Below are 13088 nucleotides of genomic sequence, written 5' to 3' on the forward strand. Positions count from 1 at the left end.
GCCATCGTGGTACTATATGTCCATCATCTTAATCAAATGCTGTAATGTTATGCAGTATTACTTCATGTTAGGCAATCCAACATCAAGTGTTTGAACAGATAGTAAATTTCATTATTATGTACGATAGATACTCGTCTATAAAAACCATTTGCAAAAACATGGGGTTGAATAAACAAGAGTACTGCAGAGTTTTGTGAAAACATTTTTATTAAAGCTAGTATTCAAAAGTATCTTTAATAAAAGCACAAATATTTGAAAAACTCTTGCCCTGTTGAACAGAAGTGCAAAGACCATAAGAAGAGCAACTAAGTATCACAGAGGAAACTGGTGAGCATGAACAGAACCAGAAAATAAGATATCCAGGTAACAAGCCACACAAATCAACATTTTTAAGACAATCAACCCTGTTGAATTACATTGTTTTGCCACCAACAGTCTCACCAGGTGGGTGCTTACACAACTCGAATTTTGATAGATATATAGATCCCAACTAGTAAATTTACAACTCTTACCTGTAGCAAAATGGTAATTCAATAACCTATTTAATCCTAACTAAAATTTAGAAGAGGATTTAAAATAGTTTCATCAAAAAAGTTCCTTTTCATCTCTCTTGCTATTATTTCTTCCCAGCCACAATGAATTGATGCGCATGGAAGTCTAGAAGGTTGCAGAGATTCACTAGGACTTAGGTCTTCATTTGTGGACTGACAAAGACTAGAAAGTCAATAGATAATTATTTCTTTCCCTTCTTGGGTGCTGTTTTCTTTCCTCCTTTTTTGGAATTGCTTCCATATTTTGCTTCCATTTGAGCCAGAAAATCATCTATTTCTTTTTTTCGATCTTTATTTCTGCTCTATAAAATGAACAAGAAATCTGTTTACCAAAAAGTTATTGTGACATCCAACTTCATTAGAATACTCGGTGTAGTTAAATAAGATGTTGGGATGTACTATACTAAGAAGATACAGAATATGGAATATGTGATATAATTATGTAAAAATCTATATGTAATGATGTATAAAATATGGGACACATCTAAAAATAAATTTCAAGAAAAAAAAGGCTAGAAGAGGGCAACAAAAATATTAAATGATTGAGAATGGGGGTGGGTTCATGAAAGGAGGTAATTGAGACCAGAACTATATTCTGAAAAGGAGAGATGATCTAGGTATCTAGTTTGTTTATACAACTATAGCATAGGTGGCTTCCTCGCCATTAACTAAAGTAAGTACAATTAAAAAATAGAACCTAAAGAAGCACCACATTTCCTCCATCACCCCTACAAACATATCATCAAGCATAATTCAAATAGACATCTTGATCATCCCCTTCCAAAACAAACCATACCTCCTCTAGCCATCTCAGTGTTCCCTAAATGCCTATTCAGATAAGCCTTACTGCAGATGGGGAAGATCAGCAGAGTCAGGCTACTTCAGATCAAGGTAAGGAGAACAGAGAGTGAATTCCAAGCCCAAGGGTTCTTCATGCAACACCCCTTGTCAGCAGCTCCCTCATATATACAGAAGGAGCTCAAAGTCAAACTCAGGAAGCTCCACCAACCTCAACAGTGGCAGTATGATATGGGGAGCAATACAATTCCTCCAATAGAAAAGTCTCAGGTCACTTATAGCTTGCTTTTCAAAGGAGCCAAGCACTTAGTTCTCATTGACTTCAATGGACTAGCGGGTGCTCAGCACTTCTAAGAATCAGGCCATTGAATTTTATAGGTAAGAACCAATATCTGAAACTCCACCTGGAAAACATTAAGCGACGGGTAAAGATCTTTGAGTACTGGTGTCATACTCACAGGAAGGCCCTCCACTTAACAAGCTTGTTAAAACATTCTTCATAGCTTCAGAAAATAAATGTGAGGTGTATCCTACCTATAGGTGACATAAGCACAGATCACAGCGGCCTGGCCTACCTCAGAAAAGAAAACGTAGCCTCCTGGCCAGACACAAAGTAAAAAGCCAACTTGGTTGCAGATGCTCTTTTGTCCTTTAAAAACAGCTGAGAATCCAACTAAACCCTTCAATATGTGAGCTTTCAGGATATCTGGCCTTCATTTGTAATCAGAGGAAATTATAAAAATCTCTGCTAACTTCAAGCTGTTTCTTCCAATCCTCCATAATCATAAATATTCTGAGGATTCAGACTCAGCTTTCTTGCCCTTACTCATGGCCCAAATTTGCCTATTTGACAACACTCTCTGGGATGGACAAACTAGCTATATAAAGCTGGATATTATCAGTGTGAGAACACTTCAACACATCTCACTAGCGAATGGTCTCACATGCACACTGAATAAAGGCATGACAGAGTAGATCCTTACGGTACCCAAGAGAATAGAGACTTCAGGGCAGACCACCACACCATCAAAGCCAATGAAGATCATTCCTGTCTATTCCTACCAGGGACTGCAAAGACATCAATGGTCCCTTTAATGTGGTACCTATTTACTATAGAAATTCCTAAGTTCCTAATAGAAATTTTCATGGTTTATTTGGGACCAGAATAAGTATAACTACAGTGAACCAGGTTCTTAGTGCAAGAGAATTAAATAAAATTTTGCATCATATTCAGGGTTGATCAGAGCTTTCTGAAGACTAAATAAAGTGCACAGACTTTAACACTGGAGCTCATTCTAATCTCAGGTAGATTTTTCCTAATGTGTAATAATTAGTTTTGAGGATCACGTCTGCAAGCACATAAGCCTACTAGTATTTGTGCACCAAAAGGTAACAACTATCTGAAGTCAGAGAGATAAAATGCCTTCCCTCTACAAAGATTCTCAAATCTTACTTGAATTAGTGCTTTCAAGTCATCTTCCCCTTCACCAAGGCCGAGTTCTTCTCTGGTCTTTTCTGCCTCTTTAGCTTCTTCTTGAGCCTGAAATAGTAACTAGCTGCTTAGATGAAAACAAACAGTCAGCATGTTATTTTATCAAAGTTTTATTACAACAGTTATTGAACACTTCCTTTTGCATCTAAATATAAACAAGAAGAGCAAAGTAGCAAAAACTTTAGTGGAAAAAATTATTTGTTCAAGTGTGATCTATGTTAAACATCCAATACTGGTTCCACTATTAGGAAATTCTACCATGTTTTCGCTTCTTCACATCTGAATTTTAACTTTTACCATTCAACTATCAATAAAATTGCTGAATGCACTGTCTGGTATAAAAAGTAAATATATGGTAGAATTCCAGAAGTCAATATTTTGGCCTAACCTTGCCACTTTAAATTTGGGTCAAGAAACACTGATCTGCTCCAATATTTTGAACTTTGATAAACTTATCAATGTGGGCATGATATTCAAATAGATTAAATGCAAGTAGAAAATAATATAAGAGCCTATTGCACTGAAATCCTTAGCAACAAACTGACTGCAGTTAAAGGACATGACATTTGAAAGACTAAATTACTGCTGAGAAGACAAAATAGGAAGTCTCTAGACTCAAATTCAAACTTAAGTCCGGCAACTCATGATAGTGTCACAGTTGTGTCTTTGCAAAACTCATACCATGTATTTCCAACGGGGAAGGAATTTTTAAGTAAAGTGATGCACAGTTTACATGGATTTGGAAAAAAAACAAAAAAACAAAACAAAAAAACTTCCTGTCAAGTGTAAATATTTAATAATTTTCCCTTTTGAGCCCTTGCAGGTGCAGTTACATACCTTCCTTTTCCTTGCATTCATTTTTTGCTTAGACTCTTTTACAAAGAGTTTGTAGGATGGAACTTCTCCAGAGTCAATGGCTTGTTGTATGATCTTCCGTATTCTTGGTTCATCTGCATAATCAACACACAGCACAGATTCCATAATTTTGTCCACGTCTCCTTTGAAATCTTTATAGGCTGCTTTAATATCAGCCAGTTCTTCTTCTGAACCTTTGTATTTCTTTTCAAAGTCTTCAATATCTTTTATGGTGATCTGAAATTAAAAAAAATAAGTTAAAACATTATGAATTACCAGATTTCCTACAGAAGGCAAATTCTCAAAGTCAGATTAGAAAAGAAATGTAAAGAGACATTCAAGTTTTCCAGTCCAAAATTTGATGTTAAAATTATTCTAAAAAGGGAAATGAAGGTTATTCACCTGTAATGGGAGTTCTTCAGGAAGGACTCTACCCATTCAAACTCCTGAGACAATTTGAAAAGCAGTACTGTCACCTCAGGAAAGTGGAATCCTAATTAAACAGTGACTGAAGTACCGCCCTAACAAACTGAGCCTCCTACTGGGATGCTAGGTCTTGTGCACAGTGTTTTGTAAATACACAAATAAAGCTCCATTTAGCAGCTCTGCAAATTTCTACAATGGGAATATGCTTAAGGCATGCCAAGGAGGCCCTCATTGCTCTTGTGGAATGTGATCTAATCCTTAACAGGAGACCTACCAAGGCAAATTTGTAGCTCTCTTCAATATATAACCTAACCTGCTTAGATAGTATTTGAGAAATAGTTTTCTGCTTATTATTTTGTGCATAAGAAATAAGACATAGTGGCTTTCTAAATTTCCTGGATTTATTAGTGTGGGAGCAAGGAATCTGCCAATATTTTTTAACTAATTGGTTGAGATGGAAATCAGTTACTACCTTGGGTAAAAATTTAGGGTGGGGACAGCGAAATCACTTTGTCCTTGTGGAAAAACGAAGGGCAGATCAGCCAACAGAGCCTGAAGTTCACTTACTCTTCTGGCAGACATTATTGCTATAATGAATCCTGTTTTGGCTGACAGGTGAAATAGTGAACATTCAATCAGAGGCTCAAAAGGAGCCTCATAAACCGAGTACAGACTAGATTAAGGCCCCACAATGGAGTTGTATCTTTGACTGGTGGAAGACTCTTCATAAGTCTCTTTACTGTGTCTGAGTAAATACAGTCCTATCATCAAATAGTGTGGCGTAAGCGGATATGGCTTCTAAGTTAACTTTCACAAACTATAAAGTGAGATCAGAAACTTTCAGGCGGAGCAGCTATTCAAATATAGATTGGATCAAATATAGATATAGATTAGAGCTTGTCAGCTTTCTTTGACATAGCTTACTAGAGACGGGATTTGCTCAAACAAACAGTTTTGGCTGGTTGCAATAACTCAGCTAGAACTGGGATAACGATCTAGCCGTTAGGAGATCCCAATATATTGAACATCGGACACAGACAGTATCTGTAATTCTGTGTTCTGATATACAAGTTCCATCAGTTCTTTCTTTGAAAGCCTATCTGAGACTATGGTTGTGAAACACCCTTTATTACCTTAGTTACGTAGATGAATTCAGGAACATTCGTACACGAGGCTTTCCCTGACCTCTTGGAGGGGACTGATCCCTGTAAGGGCGACTTTGTTCAATGTCTCCATAATATCTAAACAAGAGCCAGTAAAAGCATCTGTCTCAAGGAGGAAATTGCCAATTCTGCCAATATTCTATATTTATCATAATACCTACTCAAGTAACTGTAGGAACTGTAGCTATGTGAGGTGGGGTAGGGTAGGTCCAGGCTCCCTTTCTTTGCAGATGATAGAAACAGAAATGGTGAATTAACCTCTCAATCTGATACAGTGTCAGATTTTGGATCCAACCCCAGATCCGAGACAGTAAGTAAAGGGCAACTAGTGGTCTTGGCATTTTTCAAATTGAGAGGGGGAAGACAACTTTCCTGCTGAGCCTGTCAGTGTTCAGGAAGGAAGGACTGAAAGGTCTGGGAAGTTTAAATCTGCTCTTTGATCCTTTGTCCCTTTTGTATTGATGAAGTGGAGTATGGCTCTGAGGCTCTCTTTTATTCTCCTATCACACTGTCCAAGGATCAGATTAACATTTGGATTCAAATGATGTACCTGAGCAACTATTGTTATAATATGTGAAAGCAACAAGCAATTGTAGCCAACATCTGGGACCACTACACTTGTTACATTAGGGGTACAATCCTTCTTCAGCTGTTTGCCCTCTGCTGTGGCCTTAATACCTGGCCAAGATTCTGAAAACTTCCTTCAGAACTGACTTTGGGATCTGAGAAGGACCCAGAACACCATTTGGCTCTGCTAACAGGAGTCATATCTCATGCCATACCCTTATCTGGAATTGAATGTGTCAGATCAGAAAGGGCACTCCCACTACAACTGGCTCTGGTTACAGAGGCTGACACCAGTGGGGGTCTGACACATGTGGAACCAGGATCTGATGACTTAAGCTCCCTTGGTACTGAAGGTTAATTTTCACTCCAGGAATGGAGGAGGATATCTTCAGCAGGATCTTGAGATGCTTTATTCCATGAGGAGCTAGGGGCCAATACTGACCTCTCTGAACTCTCAGAACCAGCAGTTACAGAACAGGATAGTTTGGCCACTAGCACCTTTAGAAGAAGTAAGGCATGTAGCTCTTTTCAACATTCCTTACAAGCTCTTGGAATGAAGGTATTACAAACTGCCGATTGGGAAGGAGTGTCCTTCCTCCAAGCAAGCCAGAAACTTAATATATGCTTCTGAAGCTGGGAGTACAGCAGGACAATAGGCAGATCTATTAAACTCTGGCCTCTTTCACTTTGGATCTGCCATAGGATCCATGAACCTGCACCAAGCTGTAGGAGCTAATAAAAACTAATAAACACAAATAATTTCTGTAAATATAAAACCAAACAAACACAGCTAAAATTTCTAACACTAATTCTAAGAAGTCTAAGGCCTGGTCTACACAAGAAGTTGTCTTACCTATGTTGCTCAGGGGTGTGAAAAATCCATCCCCCCAAGAAAAGCAGTTAAGTTGACCTAGCCCCTAGTGTAGTTAGTGCTAAGTCAACAAAAAAAAATTCTTTCATCAACCTAACTACTGCTTCTCAGGGAGGTGGATTACCCATGCCTATGGGAGAATCCCTCCCATCAGTGCAGGTAGTGTCTACACTGAAGTGCTGCAGCGGTGCAGCTGTGCCACTGTAGCGTTTTAAGTGTAGACATACCCTAAGGCACCAATGCTTGGTCTACACTACAGAGTTAAGTTGACATAAGGCAGCTTACGTTGACCTAATTATGATAGTGTCTACACTAGAATGCTGCTTCCACTGAAATAAGTGGCCTGCTACACCGACATCATAATTCCATCTACAGGAGAAGCCTAGGGCTTATGTTGGTGTAGTTAGGGAGACACAGTGTCTACTGTAGACACTGTATTACTTCATCAGCTATTGGCTGTCATTCTTATCAGTTTCACAGCTGCCTCCAACTCAGAGCAGCAGTGCTGGGACTCATAGAGGGAGTCATGAAACTGACAAGAATGTCTATTTCACTGCTGGAAGGCCCCATGCTGTGAAATTGAGCCTGACTTCAGGCTCACAATTGGAACCCTCACCTTGGCATGACAGCTCAATTTCACAGCATGGAGCCTACCAGTAGCGAAACTGATTTCAGTTTTACAAGTCCAGCTGTAATCCCTCTCTGAGCCACAACCCTAAAACTGACAAGAATGTCAATTTCAGGGCTGGTAGGCTCCCTGCTGTGAAACTGAGTTGGCATGGGGAGCTCAGGCTGTCAAGCCGGAGTGGGAGGGGCGCTCCAGCTGTGAGCCCCACCTGGCTGTCAATGCCCCACAGTGCCCCATTTCAGTCAGTGCAAGCACTCCTGGTGAGGACCCAGAACACCAGTGGAAGGAGGGTAGTGTGGACACCAACAGCTGTTTGAATTATTGTGGTGGCTGTAGGTCAACCTAATTTTGTAGTGTAGACAAGCCCTCAGTATTCAAAGAGGTTGGATCCAGGCTCGAGTAGCACAGAGAGGTTCCTGGTCCTTCTGCTGTCGTGGTTGGAAGGAGCCTGAATGGCCAATACCCCATGCTCCCTTTTATGGGCTGGTTCACCCTGATGTTCAGGAATAGTGAGGGGAGATGAAGGAGAGGGTGGGAGAGCACTCCAACATGCACTGCCATAAAACAACCAGAGCTACACCACAAGTTCATTCTGTGAGTGGCAATGGGCAAAGGCCACGTGAAGAAGTTACTTTCCTGACAATTCTGCTTCTCTAAAGATAGCATTGTGCAGAACTCTCAATCCTAGGCCTCAACTTCCTAACATGAAACAGGCAGAACTTCAAGCTCTATTTTTTTTTTGTATTTTAAGCCCCAGTGACAGCAGTGGTGGCACTGCCCATGTACACAAGTTATTCTTACCAAGTAATACATACTTTAATCATAGCAAATCAGCACTGACCTGGAGCCACAGTGATTGCCATTCTTTCACCAACAGTCTCAAAATACACTTATTTTGAATTTCTGGGTCTATATGTTTTGAACTTACTAGTAATAAGTATCAGCTTCATCTGGATGAAACCAGAACTGACTGACTTCCTTATTTCTACAAGATATTGGAAAAATAAGGAAATGGCCGCATAAAGCTCAGAAAAAAAGTAAACGCAGAGCTGAGCGTCATCAGCATACTGATTACACTATTGCCCTAAATGCTTCTTACAATCTCTCCAAGCAGCTACGCATTCAAGTTGAAGAGAAGGGATACCAAGATTGAATTTTATGTGATTCCAGAACTACATTTTAAAAGCACCAGCCTCCAGGTTATCTCCAGAAGGAAATGAACTGCAAAAGTTAATTGTGTCCCCAGCATTTCATGATGAAAGTCCTTTGAAATAACTATCAATGTCACCTGAGAGAAGATCATGTGTTTGCCTTCTTCTTTGATATCACTGCAGTTTGACATTGTCCCAAATCTGATCAAGATAAATTGTCACCTCATTGCAGTGAGCCACTGTTGACTGAAACTTGGTGAAAGCCATCTAGTGAATCTATGTAGAGCCAATGTAAATCTTTGCTCTCCATTATCATCTTCCAGGTCTTTTCTAGAGCCCTAATGATCACTTTGCTCCTACTTTACACCTGAAGCATCTTGTTGATGTAGATGGACTAGATTACCATTTACCCCACTCATCAGTGGGGTGCTTTAATTCAGCTAGAGCAACAGAATTAGCAACTGCCCAGGATAGTACAACACTAGGGCAAAATATGACTATTAAATCATAGAAAATTAGGGCTGGAAAGGAGGACTTAAGGAGATCATCCAACCCTCTACTCAAAGCAGGACCAACCCCAACTAACTCATTCCAGCCAAGGAAGGAAACAAGTTCTCCGATTTAACCACAGCAGCCGCACATTTAGAGCAAACACCAGCTGCACATATCATTATCTATCAATTCACGACACATCCTCCCTTCTAGGAGCACTAGATCTGGGACACCCCCCAGTAGCAGTGCTGAGAATTCCTGCCAAGTCACTAGCCGTTCCCGCCGACAGCCCCTACCTTCTTGAAGAGCAGCCGCCAGTATTCCTCCCAGTTGCGGTCCTGGCTCAGCGCATCTGACTCCTCATCCACAATGCCCTGCTCGTCGTACAGCGCCCGCTGGTCCCGCTCGCTCAGCACCGCATACACCTTGCCCAAGAGCTGAGGAAACAAACCACCGTCAGTCACCCGGCGCAGCCAGTCGCTCCTGGCACCGGCCCAGTCTCCCCGTCTTCGCTGCGGGGAGTCACGACGCGGCTCACAAGCTGCTGTGGCGGAGGGGGGCCGCTCTCCCCTTCACCACCGCGGGCTCACCTGAAAGTGGCGGGTCGCCTCCTCCTTGCGGTCCGGGGCAGCGCGGTCCGGATGGACCCGTAGCGAGACCCTGTGGTAGCCGCGACGGATTTCGTCCGCCGAGGCCTCCCGTCTGACGCCCAGCACTTGATAGAAGTCGGTGGCGCCAAAGGCCGCCTCGCACTGCTCCAGCAGCCCCATGGCGCCGCCGGCCGATTAGACTCGAGAGTCGAGTCGTTCGTGCCGTTTCGCGGGCCGAGTTTGGCGCGCGCTCAGTCTGCGACCCACGCTGCTTTACGGCCGGGGCTGCTGCAAACTTCAAAGACGTGCGACTGAGGTAGAAAACGGCACTATTCCGCAGCCCTTTTGAGTGGCCGCGGCCACGCCCCTGTATGAGGTTTTGGGGAACGATGGCGCCGCCGCTTCCAAAGAGCGCCCGCTTTCTCCGGCAGGACAGAGGAGTGGTCGTTGCCCTGCAGGTCCCAGCACCGCGTCCAGCCCGCTGTGAAGTGCAGCAGGGCCGCTGTAATCTGGGCCTTGGGGCCGCCCGCTTCTAGACTGTGGCTCTTACTGCGCATGCTCAGTAACATCTGGGGAAGCCGGGCAGGCCGCCTGCTGCCCTCACTCATAGTCCGGTGGGGGCCGGAGGCGGAGCGCTAGCGCTGCAGACTCTGCCTGTGTAGAAAAGCCTTTGCACTGTTTCACACGTATCACTTTTGGCCTGACGAAATGTTAATAAATGGTGTAAGTTTAAAGTGATCTTGCTCCTTTCTGACCTGCACAGGTCAGGACATGTTTCATGAACAGAAGGAAGGCCTAAGTGTCATGGCAGCTCCTGCTGTGCATGTGAAGGGTGTTGCCTTAGCTGTATAGTGATACCCTCTGAGTAATGTGCATCAGGTGGTGGCACTCTTGTTGCATTAGAATTAGTCAACTGATCTACATATTTGATGCTTTAACTGTAAAAATTTCTCTTTGATATCAACCTGTAAGTGCTCTCTAACTCCATATGATACAAACCTTGTTATGCTGTTCTCTCAGGAAAATTTAACGTACAAACACAGCATTGTCTCAAACTTTTCTTACATTATATTATTGAATCCATGATTGCAATATCCATAAAGGTATGAGGACAGTCTGATGTGAGAAAAAATACTTTTGTTGCATCCTAACACTGATGATGTGTCTCAGCACACATGCAGGGCTGATCACCTGGCCCAGAAACAGCATGGCAGTTACTAGACATGCTCTGTATTTGTTTCTAAAGCTGTATAGGTTGTCTTCATTGTAGGCAAGCCCCTTGGCAGGTCCCTGTTACTCATCTGATAGCTAAGCCAATCAAAGCTGAAGAGGGGAGTTCTATTAGAGTGCCCAGCGACAGGAATGGATGAACAATGCAAGAGCATGCACATAGCTGCTGTAAGGATAGTTTTCTTGACAACACTAAAACTGTTTTTAAAAGGAAGAGATGCTGACATTCTTAAGAAGATTTGAAGAAGCCAGAGGTGTATGCATTATGGCTACATTATAGAGAGTTAGGGGTAGATTCACAAAGATTTTGGAGGCTAAGTCCCAATTTTAGGCTCAACAGTGAAAATCCACTCACCCTGTTTAGGCACCTAAACTCACCAAATACCTACATTTTCAGGGTAAAACTTGCTTAGGTGTCTAAGTTTGTGCTTCCAAGCACACCCACTGCGACCTTACTTTAGGCATCTGGATGCCTATTTCCTGCCTAGGAGAATATATGGGGCCACTTACAAGATCAGGTCCCATTCAAAATGTGGCTGGAGATAGCAGCCACCTTATGACTTCTAGCCCAATGGTTAGAGCAGATGCCTAGGATGTGCAAGACTCATGTTCAATTCCCCTCTCAGATAAAGAGGGAGAAAGGATTTGAACAAGAGCTCTAACCACTGGGGTGTAAGTTTCAAGGCAGGCATCACCACCTGCTCTGGTTGTTTTGGGCAGGGGGAGACTTATGAGAATGAGCTAGGTAACAGCCAGCTTAGGCACCTAAGCCACCAGACTCCAGGAGATGGGGTTCTCCTTCATGGATCACGAGGCAGAGCTAGACATCTTCCTGCAGCAGGCACTTAGGCACCAAACTCGGGGGGGGGGGCTGAGGCTTAGCACAAATCCCCCCACCCCTCAGTTAGGACCTCCCAGAAACTGGTTCAGGTGGCTCCCTACCTCATGAACTGTGTTCTGAGGCCCCTCATTCTCCCCATTCATTGTACTGGGAGCTTAAGCATCTGCCTTAGGCTTTGTGAATTGCAGTGGTGTTCCTGTGACTTTCTAGATTCCTAAAAGTTAGGCATTGCCGTGGTCAGTATCATCACAACTTGCTACCAGCTGCTCAGAAGGTAAGAGGCAGCCAAGTAGTGACAATCATAACCCTATTTGTCACAATTTGCTTTCCCTGAACCAACATATGGCAAAAAGTGAAAGATAGCAAGTGGTGACAGATGAACTCCTATCCGTCACAATTTGCAGAGCAGAGGCAGCACACTGCGACAGGGCAGCAAAACAGAATACTAGATGTAAGTAACTGCTACCACTGATGGCAGCCATATGTAACATTACTCTGGCCCTGCCCTGTGCACTGAGTGGGGGGAGTAGCACCAGCACCAGTCAGCACATTTGTCTCTGCCTACTCTGGAGCTGGGAATGGAGTACCAGCACCCTGGAGAGGTAGGCTCAGCCTGGGCTGGGCCATGGCCCCTCCCTTCCTGAGACAGCTCAGCTTTCAGTTTAAAGATTTATACATATAACATTTGTGGTTGCAAAGCAATGTGAGTAGAAAGGCTGACAAGGGCAGAGTGAAATACCCCAGACTCTGCTGCAGGGTGTTAATGCGAAAGTGTAATGGTGACATGTCAGAAGCCAACGCTCTGACTATCTTCAGCAGGGGTTTCCTCTCATTCCCATAGTACCCGGCCAATAGTGCTAGAGACTATGGTCATGGTTCATTACCCTCTCCCCCTCCACTATCATTCCTGTCCTAACTATGGCAATTGCACACATGGAAGTGCAATATCAGCAAAGTATAATTATTTTAACTATCTTAATATGACTGAGCAGCTGGAAACAGTAAGAACGCACATTATATGATAAGCCAGCTATTTACAGATGAACAACAACCTAAAAAAACAGTTTGAAAGCTCTCTGTTGAAGTAATCAGTTGCTTTGAAACTAGGTACTCCTTCCCAGCCACCCTCACTCTAATACATAACACCCCCTGGTTAGTTTCACTTTGATTAGTTTTGCTGCATTCCTGTTAGTTAATTAATACAATAAATCCATAATGTGACAGATCACTTGAGTCAGCAGTTTTATTGGGTTACTCTACACAGTAACACTGAATTATCCTCTGAATTCAGTAACACTGAATTATGTTTTGAAATATAGGAGTGAGGTCATTGCTTCAATTACTTTAGATTTGTGCTTATGGCACTTACTGTTCTACTGAAATCTGAAAGATATTTTTAAAATAACTTTTAGATATCTGCAATTTTGGAAAAA

The 13088-nt window shown here is 42.6% G+C and overlaps 1 protein-coding gene across 2 annotated transcripts in view; it reads right to left on the reverse strand.

The window, feature by feature from the left end:
• DNAJC9 (DnaJ heat shock protein family (Hsp40) member C9) overlaps nt 1-10165 on the reverse strand; it is a 17724-nt gene extending 7559 nt beyond the window's left edge. Inside the window, exons 1-5 of one of the 2 annotated variants that reach the window (XM_067552753.1) lie at nt 9585-10157; nt 9291-9431; nt 3679-3933; nt 2803-2889; nt 190-853 (exon numbers count right to left, since the gene is read on the reverse strand). In XM_067552753.1, the coding sequence (XP_067408854.1) occupies nt 734-853; nt 2803-2889; nt 3679-3933; nt 9291-9431; nt 9585-9764 (783 nt within the window). In that variant the 5' untranslated portion in view covers nt 9765-10157 and the 3' untranslated portion in view covers nt 190-733. Of the gene's footprint in view, nt 1-189; nt 854-2802; nt 2890-3678; nt 3934-9290; nt 9432-9584 lie in introns of those variants that run through there. The other variant, XR_010920666.1, reaches the window with a different exon arrangement.
• Nucleotides 10166-13088: the final 2923 nt, after the last annotated feature.

Source organism: Emydura macquarii, unplaced genomic scaffold (assembly GCF_026122565.2).
Source record: "Emydura macquarii macquarii isolate MOO-44397 ecotype Brisbane River unplaced genomic scaffold, CSIRO-AGI_Emac_v2 contig_1390, whole genome shotgun sequence".
Classification (NCBI taxonomy): Eukaryota; Metazoa; Chordata; order Testudines; family Chelidae; genus Emydura; species Emydura macquarii.